This window comes from Pagrus major, chromosome 13, assembly GCF_040436345.1.
Source record: "Pagrus major chromosome 13, Pma_NU_1.0".
In the NCBI taxonomy this organism is placed as follows: Eukaryota; Metazoa; Chordata; class Actinopteri; order Spariformes; family Sparidae; genus Pagrus; species Pagrus major.
Genome location: NC_133227.1, coordinates 28,621,921 through 28,637,592, shown reverse-complemented (window position 1 = coordinate 28,637,592; position 15,672 = coordinate 28,621,921). Strand labels below are relative to the sequence as shown.

The following is a 15,672-nucleotide window of genomic DNA, read 5'->3' as shown; positions in this document are numbered from 1 at the left end:
ACCGAGGTCTGAGGAGGCTGTAATGATGTGAAAAGACAGCAGGCTCAGTGCGGCCGTCAAAGTAAATAAGACCTCTCGTCCTAATTGACCTGCCTGATGGCTGCATCACAATTTAAAAGAAAATAAATATGAAGGAGACTGTAAGGGATGGACCCCGGGCGGTTCAATCGATTGTACAGACGTTGCTCATTAAATGTAAAATATCACACCGAGGGAACTGAGCAAACACACAGATATATTACGGATATTATTCAGCATCTCTGCATGTGCGGTGGAGTACAAAGTCACTCTGTTTTCGAGCGTTTAGATGCTATTTACCCTGCAGCAAAATGGCCACAAACAACGGGGGTGGGGTCATAATTTCCATGGAAATGACTTGACAGCACCATGCCAAGCGGATGTGGGAAGGGGTTGGCTCGGCGCAGCTCGATTCCTGCTCCAAAGTCTAATCCTCAAATTATCACTCACTCAGCAAATCTTCTCTCCTCTCCTGCCTCACTTTTCTCCCTCCTTTCTTCTCCTCTTCTCAGACTCATCTGCCTCTCGTTTCTCCTTTCAAGCCCCCCCCCCCGCTGCTCTATCTATCCATCTGTCTGCAGGAGGGCGGAGAAGATAACAGAAACACTGCGTGACAGAAGAGGAAAATAAATCGCAACAGTTTCAGTGAATGCCATCATGACTCAAATTTACCTCCAGTGAAGAATGAGAGAGTTTCGTAAACAGACAAAAACATATGTAATGTAGTGATAGAAACAATCTGAAAGAAACAACGAGTGTACAACATAAAAGAACCAGCTACCATAGAAAACAATGTTTTCAAGAGCAGATGTTTGTGTTCTTCCCATCATATGTTCGACTTTCATGTGCATGGGGATGAACATGAAGTTATTTTTTGTACAGCTCAAACTTAGGGGATATGTATTAATTATTGAGCCGTAGAGGTGTTGGTAAGTGGATTTCTTTTCCTTTTTATAGAGACAGGCTACCTGTTTCCCCCAGTTTCCAGTCTTTGTGCTAAGCTAAGCTAACCTGCTGCTAAATGTAGCGTCATGTTTACAATAAAGTCATGAGAGTGGAATGAACTGTCTCATATGGCTGTCAGTGGAGCAATTAAGAGTAATTAGTGAAATAAGGACACTCCCACACAGAGTTTAAAAGCTTGCAGCTCCCCTCCAGTTAGTCAGAACCGAAGAAGCCTCTTGGATGAGAGATGAAACATCTTCAACTGCCTACGATACAGCACTTAGAATTAACGAGCTAAAAGAGGCTGAAAAGCTAATTAATAATTGACTGAACTTTTATTAGTGGAGCGTTAACTATGAAACTAAACTGAAAACAAAAATCAAAGTGGTGTCTTGTTGCTCTGGTTACCACAGACTTGTGGTAGTTCTGTTGCTGGAGCTTCAAAGTCAGGACAGTTTGACACTGCTGGTCTGTGCTGTTTACAAACTGTTTATGTCCCATATCAACAAGGAAAGATGTTTCACTTAGTGTTTCTACTGCAGTTCTCAGTAGCACCCAAATGAAAAGGTCTGATGAGTCATGCTTCACAATGTTTCCAGGCTGGCCTGTTTTTATGGTTGGAGAAAGCTCAAGTATGAGCGCCGTCCACAAGGCACATCGCCAGCTGTTAAAAATAGTGCTGTGTATGGGTAACCATATTACTTGAAAGCTGAACGGCGTACTTTAGGGTGTGTTTCATACTCAGATGTACCTCTGGGGAAGATGTAGAACAAAGTTAGTGTAATCATTTCTACGACATCATGTGTCACAGCACATTAGAAACTGAAGCTGTGCACTTATCAAAGCTGACTTACCCTAACCCTAACTGACGAGGAGCGTGCGGTTACGAATAATAAGTGGTATCGCTAATGCTAGCTAGCAGAAGTTAAAGGTCAACAGACTCCAATGTGTTTAATTCAGTACCAGATTAAAAAAGGACCCAATTTGCTCAAGCAGCAGCTGCGTAAGAGCAAAAAAAAAAAATCTACCTCTGATACCTGTTAGACTCTGTTGAGACCATTAATGGACAGATAAATAAAAATCTAAGCTATTATCCGGCATGTTTCTCACTTATAAAACCACAAATTGCGTACCTCAGAAAGCAGCTGTGCATTTTAGATTTTGCTCGTGGCTGTTTGAGCCTCTTTGACCTGACTTGCAATAAATAAATGTGTACCTACAGTCATTAAAACATGTAAAATACCAACTATAATCAACAGTATTCATTTGGACAAATCTAATTTTCTGCTTCTGGAACTTGTGAATGCAGTTCTGATTCAATTACTGCAAGTAATATTCTTCAATGGAAAAGATTTGTTCTGAACATGTGGACAGGTGGTAAACATCAGCAATGGCTTATAGGCAGCTTTACAGGGCCAAGAAAGACTATCATACTTGAACGACTTGAAATCGCCGTTCCCAAAACAAAACCATTGACAGCATGGTTTCCCAGACCATTGTTGCACAACAAACGTTGTCATGGTTTGTTTGGGTTCACACAATGAATCTACTTTGTTAGGTTTAGGAAAACAGTGAGGCAGAGACCACTGTTTGAGACTGCATTTCTTTGTTTGTGAGTCTGAACCTGCTGGATATTCTTCATGAGACCTCATGAAGAACATTTTCGGCTATATTTATGGTGACAAAACCGATTGTTTGAAGGGTTACATGACCTTTTCCTGACCCTAACCAAGTGGTTGTTGTGCCTACACCTAACCCAAAGCATTAGCACAACATTGTCACAACATTTAAGAAAAACTTGAGCCTAAACATATGTGAAGTTGTAACTGTGTCTGTGTCTGGGTTGGTTGTTCAGTGTAACTGTCAGGAGAGGAAAACTAGCAGCAAACAGCCGTGTCATGAAATTTCTGAGGTATAGATCTGAGAATACTCATAGAAAAACAACAATTTTATCACCTCTGCTCTGTCAGTTCATGCTTCTGCTGTGCCTTTTGTATCTTTGGTACATGCACACAACTCAGCTGTTGTGTTTCACACGATTCTACGGTGTAAAAACGACTCACTGAAACTCCAACTCTCAATTTTGGTTGCAAGCAGCATCTTGCTTGGGTTGTGTTGTTAAAAAGGAGCACAAATCGATTCCCTAATTCACCAAATGTTGTCTTTTCCTCTGCTGCCTCCTCTGTTCTATTTTTCTTTGTCCTTTTTGATATCTCCTTCACATTGTCTTCAACAGTGCCAGGTTTTTTTAAATCATAGCATTTGAAGATCATTTTAGAAACACTAATAACCAACTGATTTTTTGTCTCGGAGCAGAGCTGCTGGTTAGATGCTAAATGTTGATCGGATGAGAAAAAGTCCTGATCTTTTTGAAGTGTGGCTTCTAATGTGCCACACTGCTGCTGCTGCAAAGATCTGTTGGAAAGGATGAAACCTCCAGACGCTCTCAGGAAACAGCAGGCAGCTCTCAGCGGCGGCGGCGAGAGACTGTTGACTTTTGTAGCACTTGTGCTGGAATGTCGCTCAGTGGGTGGAAACAGTGCCAGAGTCACTGACAGCGCTCTGACATGAGCCGATGAACATGCATGAAAGTGAAAAACAACGCCTGGCGTTATCACATCTGCTGCCTGCATATACTTGTAAAGTCAAGTACCTTAATGCAGCAATGATAACACGCTTAAAGCTCATTATCATTGGCTTTTTTTTATAAAAAAAAATATATATATAAAAAACATTACTCATCCAACTCATCTATTTTTTAATATTTACAGGACTAAGGGCCTTATTTTAAGTGCTATGTGGAAGGTCTGGCAGAATGGACTGTGTGGGTGTCTCCAAGCACACCTGATATTTTGATTTATTTATGTGCAGCAGCACTGAGTGCAAAAGGGCTGAGTCATAGGTGAATTTAAATCAGAGGTGGTGATTAATAAAAAAACACTCTCAGCCAGTGAATCACTGGACTCATCACTCTGAAACAGCTGAGCCAATCACAGTGGTTGGTTTCAAGAATAAAACATGAGCAGTTGAATTTCTAAATGAAAAAACAAAAACACCAAGTTATTTTTTCCAAGTATAGACGTAGTTCTGAAATATCCATCAACTTGCTTTGCACAGCCTTATTTAAATGAAACCTCCCACCTGTCTGTGCTTCTCCTCTCACCTGTGCTCGAGGCCAAGGAAACCCAAAAGAACCACACAGAAGGCAAAGTGAATTTCAAGCTCAAGAAAATACTGGATGCTCAAAGCGCTACCTGTGCTGATCCCGGCGCTGTCATGAGAGTAGTTATGAGAATTCATCCTGATGGGAGACATGAATATCTGAATGGCAAATCCTCACCAAAAATCAAACATGTCAACCTCATAGTGGCATCATGAATGTCTGCACAAGATCCACAATCCAGTCACTTAAAGTGGTGGACCCATCAGCTGACACTGCCTTCCCTAAACTCAAAAATATACAAACTGTGGCGTATTTATTTTGCATATAATCAGCAGCTCATCTGAGGTTTCTTCCCATTTCTTCTTTGCTGCAGAATGGAGATCATTATCTTATTTTGCAGCACAAAACCACAGTTTGATTTGTGATCGAGATAAAATCCAGCGTAAAAACCTTTGTAAACTAATCTTCCCCCGTTTAAGAAGAAAATCTGAGCATTTTTCAGAACAATGAGCCGTCAGACTAGACTGCTGTTCGGATGCGATTCCCCATTCGATTGTGAATAATTAGGGTTTCACTCCTGCAGGGTTTCTCTGCGTGTATTTCAGTTAACAGAGTTGGCAGAAACACTGCCTGTGAATGTGTTGCGACATCTGTGAGTGTAGATTTGACTCGTCTGTCTTTGGTGTGAGGCCGCACACAGTTGCAGGCAGACAGTAAAAAGCTTGTGAGGAGACGGAGGCAGAGACAGAGAGTCCGGGGTTGGGGGGCTGGAAGGTCCAGAGATTTTTGGACTCTGACACTGTTCCTAAAATAACTGTGTGGAGCGACAGCTGCTGTGTGTCCTGAAGCAGGTGGGCTGTGTTACATGTCACAGTCACAGTGGGAGGGAGTGAACTGAGGAGCTTCCTGGTGGCAGAAGATACTTCAGACAAATAGTCAGTGTAGAAACAAGACCCAAAATGGCAAGAGGTAGCAGTTTCTACTGATTTCCCTCATCTCTTCCTGTTCTTTGTTTTCAATGAAAGCGAAAGGAAACCTGTCCGACCCTCGGTTGGACTTTTCTTTCAAAACTCACTTTTAAGCAACCAAACTTAAATCACTAGAAAACTTGTGGACCTCGTAAATGAGCAACCTTCACACCGCGCCCAGATGAGATGATGAACCAAAGGTCTGCATTTTGAAATGCACAGCTTAATCTAAGCAGAGTGCTCTCCAGTCACAGTGTGAAGTTCTGATTTATAACTTTTCATGTTCGTGACCATCTTCAGCAAAAAGGGGCAAATCTGGTTCATCTCAATAAGTGTAATCAAGTGTAGCCGGGCTGCTGTCTCGTCACGCTCAGAGAGATCTGAAGAAAATCCTGTCAAATCCAAATTGGGATAATGAGACCTTTGCCAAACCTGAGGCAGCAATTTGAAGTTTTTAAAAGTCTCCTCCAAAAAGGCACCGCTCATTTGTTTTCTGTCTAGATTCAAACAAGCTCAAACTAATGCAAGGCACCTGAATAAATTGTCAAGTTGTGTTTCTGCAAACCACAAACACATTCAAATGTGTCATGTTGACATATCGCACTCAGATGACATGTCAGTGCCACAATTTAAGAAGCTTTTAAAAACACACCTGTACAGACAAGCTTTTGCAAAATGTACTTTCAAAGTCTTAATCTCGCTCTTTTATATCTTGTCTTGTCTGTGTTTTATATCTCTTGTTTACTGCTCTTTGCACTGGTGTTGTATTTTGCGAAGCATCTCATTTTATTGCATTTTATTTGCTTAATTTGTCTTTCTTGTACTGTATGTTATTATATTCTGTGAAGCACCTTGTAACTTTGGTTTTGAAAGGTGCTATAGAAATAAAGTTTTTTATTATTATCATTATTATTATATCGCATAAAGCTTCAACATATCCGTGGTTGTCAGAAATGTTAATTATCAACATTTATTCTGGTGATTGAGTCAGAGCACTAATCAAACACAATCAACTATAAACTTAAAAGGTACGATATGTAAGAATTTTAGTGCAAAACATTCAAAAATTAACAAAAATCATCAACAGAATGTGAATATATGACAGTTTTGACTTTATATCAAGGACGTCAATGTGTTTTATTGCAGAGATCTTCTGAAGTTAGCATGCTAACCAGCTAGCCCAGTGCCTGAAAACCTTTTTTCCCCAGTGGGCCAAAGCTCTTGTTACCAATCAGTCTCACACCAATCACAGCTACTTAAATATGGCTGCCTCCTCACTCACTGCATTGCACTCCCTGTTTTTGGCTTAGCGTGCTGCTCAGTCAATGCAGGGAGCATCTTAAGAGCGGAGCCATCAACGCCAAGCAGAACTGTATTCCATTTGTTGCAATAAATGGTTAAACGTATGACGAGAGTGTTCCTGACTGAAGTACAGTTAGTGGCAGTCGGCAGTCACAGTTACTGCCCTACAGTCTGTCGGCTGCATGAATCCCACAGGTGGCCAATTCTCACATATTGCACCTTTAAACTTGAACCACTTAAAGATTAAAGATTTGACCAGACTTGAGGTTTTTTTGCTTCCAAGCCTCGGGTCAGTTGTTCAGGGACTCGAGTCCTGAGTTCTGACCCGAGATAATCCCAGCAGAGCAAAACATAAATAAGAGCAGCAGGCTGACTGAGCTTGCATAACCACACAGTTTAGGTGTTCATTGATTTGGCCCTCTGAACTGAGAGGACTTTTTCTGACTTACTAACAAATTATTTTTACCCACTGAGCTGCACAGAGACTGGAGCTAACAACACACATGCCCCTTCACCTCGACTGAGGCGGCCCACTCACACTCCCCCTCCCACAGTCAGTGTTGAGGCATGTGCAGTCGGACCCCGACAGTAGGCTGCAGTCCGTCCACACTCAGCTTCTTGTTACTTATTTATAGCAGCCTGTTCCCCAGAGGGACAAAGTAATTGAAACCAAATGTGTTGCCGGGACTGATATGGGGAAGTCGGCCGGTTAGCCCACCCAGCCACCCACCCTCCCTTCTTCTTCTCCTCTGTCTCTTAATACACAAACACTGTAGAGAGGAGTTTGGGATTTGGAGCCTTGAAAATCACTTTTCTCGCAATTTCATTTCTGAAAGAAAAAGAAAAGAATGTTCCCGAGCTTCGTCTCTTTTCAAACTTTTCTCAGTTCACAACAAATAAATTCATTTAACTGCTTCAGTCTCGGGGGCTCTGCATTGGTAAAGTTGTTATAATGTTTTTTTCCCGGGCTGGCGAGCACAAAGTCTGATAACAATAAAAAAAAAGTAAAATAACAAGGCATTTCTACAAGCAAACTAACAAGGAAGAACTCCAGCTTTAATTTGGTCCAGTGTTTGGAATAAAGTAGCAGCAATCAGAGCTCAGCCCACCTCCCCGCCCACCACAGCCACACCAGCAACCACACTTAATGAGCAGTCCAAACAAGGCTCTGGAACCAGAACTTACCATGGTTTCTCCTCTTTCCTTCCTGTTTCCTTTTAATCCCTCTCTTCACTTTACTTCCCCTCTCTTCCACACTTCTGGGCTCCCGGTGAGCTCTGTTCAAAGTCGAGGTGTCAGGCAGATAAAACTGGGGTTGTGTTGCTGGTAAGAAACTGCATGAGGCCTTCACTGACCAAGTCAAAGTCAGACATCCACCTCTCTCTCTCTCTCTTCCCTCCCCGCTGCCTCGTCCTCCTGTCAGCTTTTCCAATAACAAACTGCTCCCCACCTCTTTTGGACCGAGTCCCTGAGCTGTGAGCTGTTTCCTGGACGCTTGGTGGACTCCTGTGACCCGGCTGTCTCCCTCTTTCTTTTTTTTTTTCTTCTTTTCTTTTTTGCTGCTCTGCTCTTGCTCGTGGAGAGTCTTGTTTCTCCAGCCCGCTGTCTCTGAGTTGTAGCCCTGCCCTCCTGTGCCAGATATAGAAGCAGAGACACATGTGGCCTTCTGGTTTGAAGTTTGAAGAGGCGGGACTTGACAGAGTATTGTGTTGTCATGGTGACCCTCCTTCTCCGACTCTGAGCCCTGCCCCGCCGGCCCGCCGCTGTTTTTATGAGCAAGTATAAGGGAGTGTGTGTTTGGACCATGATGTCCACGTGTGTTTTGTGTGATGCACAATATATTAAACACAGTCACTGACAGATGATGTATTTATGTATATACATTATGTCCCATGCGTTCAGTAAACCTGCTCACATTAATTTTGTCACTTATACAATCATGTTTGACATTTTAAGAACCCAGCGTTGGTTATGAAAACACAGCTGCAAGATGCCGTTGACTGTACCAAAAAGTCAGAAATATCATGTTACAATATTAGTTTGGTCAAAGTGAAAGTGACCCCGACAAATAGTACTGGAGTTACAGTCTTAAAGGGGTAACTTACACATTGAAGTGTGTTAACATGTGGAGTATTACTGCATATGTGAAAAATAAGTAGTATAAAGTCTTCTGTATCTCCAGAGGAAGCTGCATGTAATCTGTTAAATTGCCTCCGGTGATGTCACCGTCACTGTCAGCAGCTGTAGGCTGAAGCTTCTCCTGTCAGAGCTGCTTTGTTCCAGAGTTGGTGCAAAGATGAAACCTCTCATTATTTTTATAGTTTAAAAGTGTGACGGGGTAAAGACTGAATTCAGGACAAACCTTCAGGATGGATAGTAATGTTTTAATTATTGTAAAAGTAAACAACTATGACTTATCTCAAGATATAGCCTATTAAAGACACATTCTGGGAAGTCTGCTAATATGCTGATTATGTCTTTCATCCAACTCATCATTTCAGTCAAGACGTCAAGTTAGAAGAACTCATGTTTATACATTACAAGGTGGTCTGAAAATAAATGCTAAAAAATGTTAAGTTCAATCAACTTGAACTAAATGAAACTTTTATATTTAAGTTAATGAGAAAAGATGAACCACTGGCACCTAGAGGCGGCAACAACGGCCGTTGTTTATGTGTGACGACCTGCGAGAGAAGTGACAGTTCGATTTAAAACAACAATGGCGGCTCCTCAAGAGGTTAGCATAGCTGCAATAGCATCAGCTATATCAGAACTGAAGAGTATATTTGATTTACAAGAGCAAAGAACAGAACTGAAGGCTTTTCTCGATGGAACAGATGTTTTCACTCTTCTCCCTACTGGAGAAGTAGCTCCACTGGTGGTGCACCTTCCTCGTGTTGATATCTGAATGGCTGAAGTGATAGACAGATGGTTTGTCCAATAAGGACAACAGGTTTGGGGTTTGTACCTCTGAAGACTGTGAGGCGTTGTGAGCCTTTTAGACCACAAGGCTGAGAGTCATTCTGGTACTGAGTGGTGAAGTAAAACAATTATCCGTCCAGAATACACTCAGTTGCCACTTTATTAGGTACAACCACTGCAACATCCCATGACTAGATATAAATCCTGCATGAAGGTTGCAGAGTTCAGCTTTTCTTTTTTAGAATGTTAATTCAACTTGAAGGTCAATCTGGGGGCTGCAGACTGTGTTTCACTGACCCTCATACTGTATGTATGTGACTGTCTGATGTATTTGTTGATGTACATTTTGCTGTCAGTGTTTCTAAATGAACTATCGTGGCAGTAAAGCCGAGTGCACGTGCATGACAGTCGTCATGTGAGTTCAGGAGAGAGAGCGAGAAGACAGCGAGCGGTTTAGAGAATGCAAATTCCTCTCCTCCACTTTAATGTTCTGTGGCCTGACAGCGAGGGAGGAAAAAGCCTCACAAAGCTTCTCCTACAAAGCTCCACTTTCTTTTCTCTCCTCTCCTCTGCCCTCTCCTCTCCTCCTCCTCTTCCTCTTCCTCCCTCTCTTCACAGCCACACTGATCCCATTCTCTCTGCCTGCTTGTTTGTGGTGAGACTGATTTTTGTAGGTTAGGGGAATACTTCATGCTTTGATGTTACATCCAGCAGTTTCACAGCGCTGCGCCTTTGATAAGGAAAAAGCAAGGTGCTTTATTATTAAAAGAGGTTAAAAATCCCTTTTATACGCCCATAAAAAAAAAGGGTTAAGCTGCAGATATGTCCGCGTCGCAAATTCAAAACATTCTTTAAGCCGTGTAAATTCACCTATTCTGATTCAGAGTTTTTGTTTTCCTCTTGCTCCTACATAAGCAACAATGAGAAAACAGCCACTCTCTCAGCAGCAGCGCCCGCCTTGAAGAAAAAAAAAAAGAATAATAGCAATCATTGTCTAACAGGCGAGGCAAGTCCTGAATCTTAAGTGGGGCAGGCGGGACGAAGGCTGCAGACGGCAGGGGAACCTCAATATTGCTCCCTGGGCTGCGGCTGGAGCTCCACTTGATGATGTATTAATCAATAAATAAAAGGGGAAAATCCCTAATAGGCTTCTGGTAAAGAGGAATAACAGGGTGAAGCTCCGTCTCATAATGAAAATGTACGTAGTGAAGTCAAATACACAGGGGAGCTGAGGCAGAGGAACTCATACATATACAGACTTTTAAACAAGAGTTTGAAAGGAGATGGAGGACGTAGTGGGGGAGCTGGAGATGCACGCGGCAGCTCAGCAGAGTCGATGTGGAGGCAGAGAAGAAGACTAATTGTTTGATTTGAATGTCAGTGGGTGAAGTTTTGATCCAAGTCAGAAAAAAGTCGGAAAAACCGGCTTCTTTTTCACCAAATTCTCGACGGTCTTTGAAGTAAAATAAAACCCATTTCAGACTAAAAATATGGCTCACCAGGCACTCACGTCGAGCCCACCAGAAAAATGTGAAACTTCTGGTTGGTTTTAACCTCCACACTCGTTATTCTATCTTGTTAAAAGTTTTTTTTGTTCTCTTAAATGAAAAAACCCCAAACAGAACAGCAGCACTCACAGATAAATTGTTTTTCTTATTTATTGCCAGCAAAAACGAACACGTTTCAGCTAGAACCCATCATCAGTGTCACTCGCTGAAACGCATTTGTTTTTGCCCCAAAAATAAATAAGCAGACTATCGATCTGTGTGCTTGTTTTGATCTCTGCCACAAACCGTGCACGAGATACAACGTTCAGGATTTGGAGCTACGTGTGCTGCTACTCTTCACTGTCACTCCACCAGCGTCACACTGGGGCTGCAGCGGGCCAGCTTTCTCTTTACGAGTAATTAGTCCCATTGATTGCGTTCTGTTGACACGCTCCACTGTAAGCCATCAAGAAAGAAAAAAGGTCTAAGATGTGCAACAGTTTGAATCCAACGCTCCACAACAGGTTCTGTTAAAAAAAGACGGACTATTAGCAGTGAAGTTATGAAGCAGAACCGTCTGTAAACACCTCACCAGTTCAAAGATGGATGCACAGTGGGAGCAGTAAACCATTACCAACTTAAATCAGATCCTTACTGTGAGGCTCTATTAAGTAGCAGGTTTATTGCATTATTTTATTCAGTATACTGCTGTCTGTATTTTGGCGTCAGTTTGTGGAAGCATCTGTAGATATTTTGCTGACGGGAAGGGAGTGAAGCCGCTGGAAATGACCTCGGGCATACCCTCTCTTTAGAAGCTGAATAAAGTTCATGCCATTCTTTTTTTTTTATCATTAATCAACACTGATAGGGAAAGCAACTTTTACATAATGATCTGAGTTGAATTTTAGTTGAATAAAAGGTCAGAAAAATAGCAGCAGCAAACTCTTGTTTGTTTGTTTCCCTGACATATATCACATTTATTCAACTCAGTTTCACTCCATATGTCGTCCGTTACCTCTCAACAGTGGCTCTGTGGCCCCTCAGAGGGGCCCGCCCCCTAGTTTGAGAAACACTAACATCTTAATTCAATCGGCAAAAGTCTAAAAATATCAATGATCCATTGATCCATATCCATGTATTCAGGACATTCAGGAGTTAAGCTTATTTTGCTGCCGACTAGCTTTAAACTACTTTTAACTAACGTCATATTTAGGTCAGTATACGCTTTATTACACTGCATTAATGTTTTCCATACTTAGGTTGGTTTCATATTTATAACATTGTATCATAATCTTATGTTTTATTGTAAATTGTTTTCCACAGATTATACCTGATGGATCTCTTTGCTTTAGGTGCGTCAGTTTTAGCTGGTTGGTTAACCTGGTCCAGACCGAACTATCTCAATAGCTACTGAATGGGTGCTATAAAATTTGGTAGAAACATTGATGATCCAGAGAGGATGAATCCCAATGATTTTGACGAACCTCTGAGTTTTAATGTGGAGCCACAATCAAGTCAAAATTTAAATTTGAAAACCAAGTGACTGTCTGGCCTCCTTTCTCCACAACCTCTACATCCTTTGGTTCAATCTGAGGTCACTTAGCGTACTTCTTATGCTCCGCCCTTTGATGTTTAATTTATCCAATGAGATGATTTCTGCCTCAGAGAAATGTTTGTATCAAAATAAACCACTCTGTCTGTCTTTGCAGTTTTTTTCCATCTGTGTGTGAATCCACATCTGTCTGTCTGTATGGATGAGGGAACAACGTCTCACTGTGTTTGTTATTGTGTCAGCGTTGATGGAAGGGACGTTACTCGCCACTCTCTGTTTTGTTTGTCCATCATTCTTCTGTCTGTCACCTTCAGCGCTTTCATCCGTCTGCACGTCCCTCCCGGTATGTCTCTCTACGTCATTCTCACAGTGATGCATAATGAATGTTGTTGTTTTTTTTATTGTCTACTTGTGTGAATCATACCTAAGGCAGGAAAATCCCCAGCCTGCCCCCTCTCAGCCTGAGTGTCTGGATCATACTCTGTCTGTATGAAAACAGCCAATTACGGGCCCAGACCAGCCCGCCGACTGGGTTTCAGAGCCGGTCCATGCGTGGGGCAACCTTGGTTGAATATGGATTGTGTTACAGATGTCATCATGAATAAATATGGCTATTTATTTCAAACTCCAAGTAGATTCAAATTGCACTCCCTCTTATTTACTCTCCCGCAGGTGAGGCTGGTTCTTCTTTCTGCTTTAAATCAAACATAAGCAGCTCAGACATTGTTGTGACAAAACAATGAACCCAAATTCATCACAAAGACCATGTTTGCCTCGTTCTCTCCTCAACGCTCATCGCAGTATCGAAAGGATTAGATGTTGCCAGATCACAGAGCGCCACTTCAAACGTAAAACAAGCAGGCGAGGCTGAAGAAGACGTGATTATCATAATGCGAATGTGATGTGGAAATTGACTAAACATCCCAAACATCTCTTGTGGGGCCTTTAGTTTTACTGTTCGGTCTTATTTGAGCACACTGCCAAAGGGCTTGTTTATTCCAAAAGTCAATCCATATTTTAATTTGGAATGAAAATCATTACCTCATATTCCTCGCTCCGTATATTTCACGAGTCTAAACAGATTATTTTTTATAAATAAAGGAGGATCTGAACCAATTAAATTAAACACTCCAGCATCCATGACCATAAAACGATTTCAATGAGCCGACTCGTGGGATTATTTCACTGAACTGATGAAATAGTTGCTGGTGTTCAGGCTCTAACCTTGTCACTCTCCACAATAACACAACGAGCCAAGTGCAGCAGGAAACGGGTAGAGACTATGATAATTTAAGACTCGACGTCTACACGTGGATGATGGTTGCAGATGGAGCTCATGAAATGCTACATGAACAGCATCAGCAGGCAACAGTGGTTAAATAACGATCCACTCACAAGAAGAAATGTTTCTGCAAACCATCGATATGTTGCAAGTTCACTTTTTTCTTTTGGCTAAATTGTCATTGGTTAGGTTTAAAGCACAAAAACCACTTAGTCAGGGTCAGGAAAAGATTGTCTTGACATCTCGTCAAAATTATCCAGTGGTTTAAGGCTTCCAAAGTCTAAACACCATCGTGAACGCTGGTCTCTGGCTTGGCAGCCGTCTCTCTGTCTTAGCTCATATGCCAGCCCAGTCTCACACATCAAAGTGTGTAAGACACCCGCCAATCCAAAGCCAATCCAAAGTGCCAGAAAGTCTATGTCAGGAATAGGTTGGGGATGGTCGGGTGGTTTATTCAGTGGACTTTTACCCAGGTGACCAGGGGTCACTGTTTTGAGGAAGTAGTTATTTCAAGTGAAACCATGATCTTTTCCTAAACCTAACCAAGTACTTTCGGTGCCTTTATTTTGAAAATGAAAATTGTTGTCAAAATGTTTGTCATTGGTAACTTGACCACGGAGGAAACCATGTTGTTTTCAAAGATAGGCGAGGCCAAACACGATGTGCACTGTGGAGCTGCAGGTCTTTAACCAACCCAGTCGCCTGAGTAAATGTTGGCAATGTACATTTCTGTATAACCACGGATATGTTCAGACTTTACATTTCTTTATGTGGCAACGTTACACTTCTTTGAGTTAAATTTACAAGTTTTTCCGTGTCAAAACACTGTGCTTATGCTCTGGTTGGGTTTAGGCATACATAACACTTGGTTAGGGTTAGGAGAAAAAAAAAAATCATATTTTGGCTTAAAATACCTGTTTTGGTGACCACAAACATAACTGGAAATATCCTGAAAAAACAAACAAACGCAAATGCAGTGTCACACTTACAAATGATGAAACGCTGTCTCCAACTGCGGTCACTGGCTTGTAAGCCTTGTCGCCTGTAACTTCACTACCATCCCCTCCACCTCCAGACATGAAAGTTAGGTCATAAATATGTAATGTTAACGTAAAATGTCAATATGGTATGTAGCCGATGACACATACAAATGTGAACGTATCAGTGGTTTGTAGGAACCTTCATCGTCAAATATTTTATCCTGGCGATTGGGCTGTTTCTTGGTCAGGCAAGGCCAAGCTTGATGTAAAATGGCGGACCGGAGGATCTATTACATAGTTTGTGATACAGGGTTGCATAATATGTACTTGTAATATGAACGTGATATGATACATATCACACGTGGAGTGGTAAATGGACTTGCATGTGAATCCAGCTTTTCGAGTCTACTGACCAATCAAAGCGCTTCACATTCACCCAGTCACACACACCGTTCATACACTGATGGCAGAGGCTGCCATACAAGGTGCCAACCTACGCCGATGATACTTTGACATGCAGCTGGGGGAACAGCTCATTGAACCATCCATCTCCCAATTAGTGGAGAACCCAGTCTTTTCCCTGAGCCACAGTCGGCCGAAATGCCAACACTTTATAGACTTATAGACTAGACTGAAAATGAATGCAAGTGGAGTTCGGGTGAGCGGTTTCACTTATTTGAGTCATGTTTGAGTGATCAATCAATGAATCTGAAGGCTCATCTGACACCAAAAACACTGCACAGAAGTTTAATTCTATCAGACAGAATTTTGCAACTCTGGAAAGTTATCACACAGGACTGATTTATTAATCACTGCTAGCCAAAGTCGATATTTCAAGAAGTTTTCTGCAACTCAGATATTTCCTGAAGTTTGTCCTTCAGTGGAAAACTTAATGAGCCTTCATCCAACAGGCAGTCTTTTTTTTGTTTCCATTTCATTTTAATTTAACCATTTGATTTGTTTTTTATCATATACTATCCTGTTGTACTCTATGGTATGGTATGTATTCAAGAAGTATACTAATGGACTCAAAGGACAGATGTTGGGGAAATG

At 41.7% G+C, this 15,672-nt stretch overlaps 1 protein-coding gene across 3 annotated transcripts in view; it reads right to left on the bottom strand.

Annotated features, from left to right (window-relative positions):
- The window catches only part of sgcd (sarcoglycan, delta (dystrophin-associated glycoprotein)), a 255,670-nt gene that overhangs the window by 127,467 nt on the left and 112,531 nt on the right, over window positions 1–15,672 (bottom strand). Inside the window, exon 1 of one of the 3 annotated variants that reach the window (XM_073480086.1) lies at window positions 7,582–7,759. The exons of the other annotated variants lie outside the window; for them this stretch is intronic. Within the exon in view, the coding sequence (XP_073336187.1) occupies window positions 7,582–7,584 (3 nt within the window). The 5' untranslated portion in view covers window positions 7,585–7,759. Of the gene's footprint in view, window positions 1–7,581; window positions 7,760–15,672 lie in introns of those variants that run through there. 3 annotated transcript variants of the gene reach the window in all.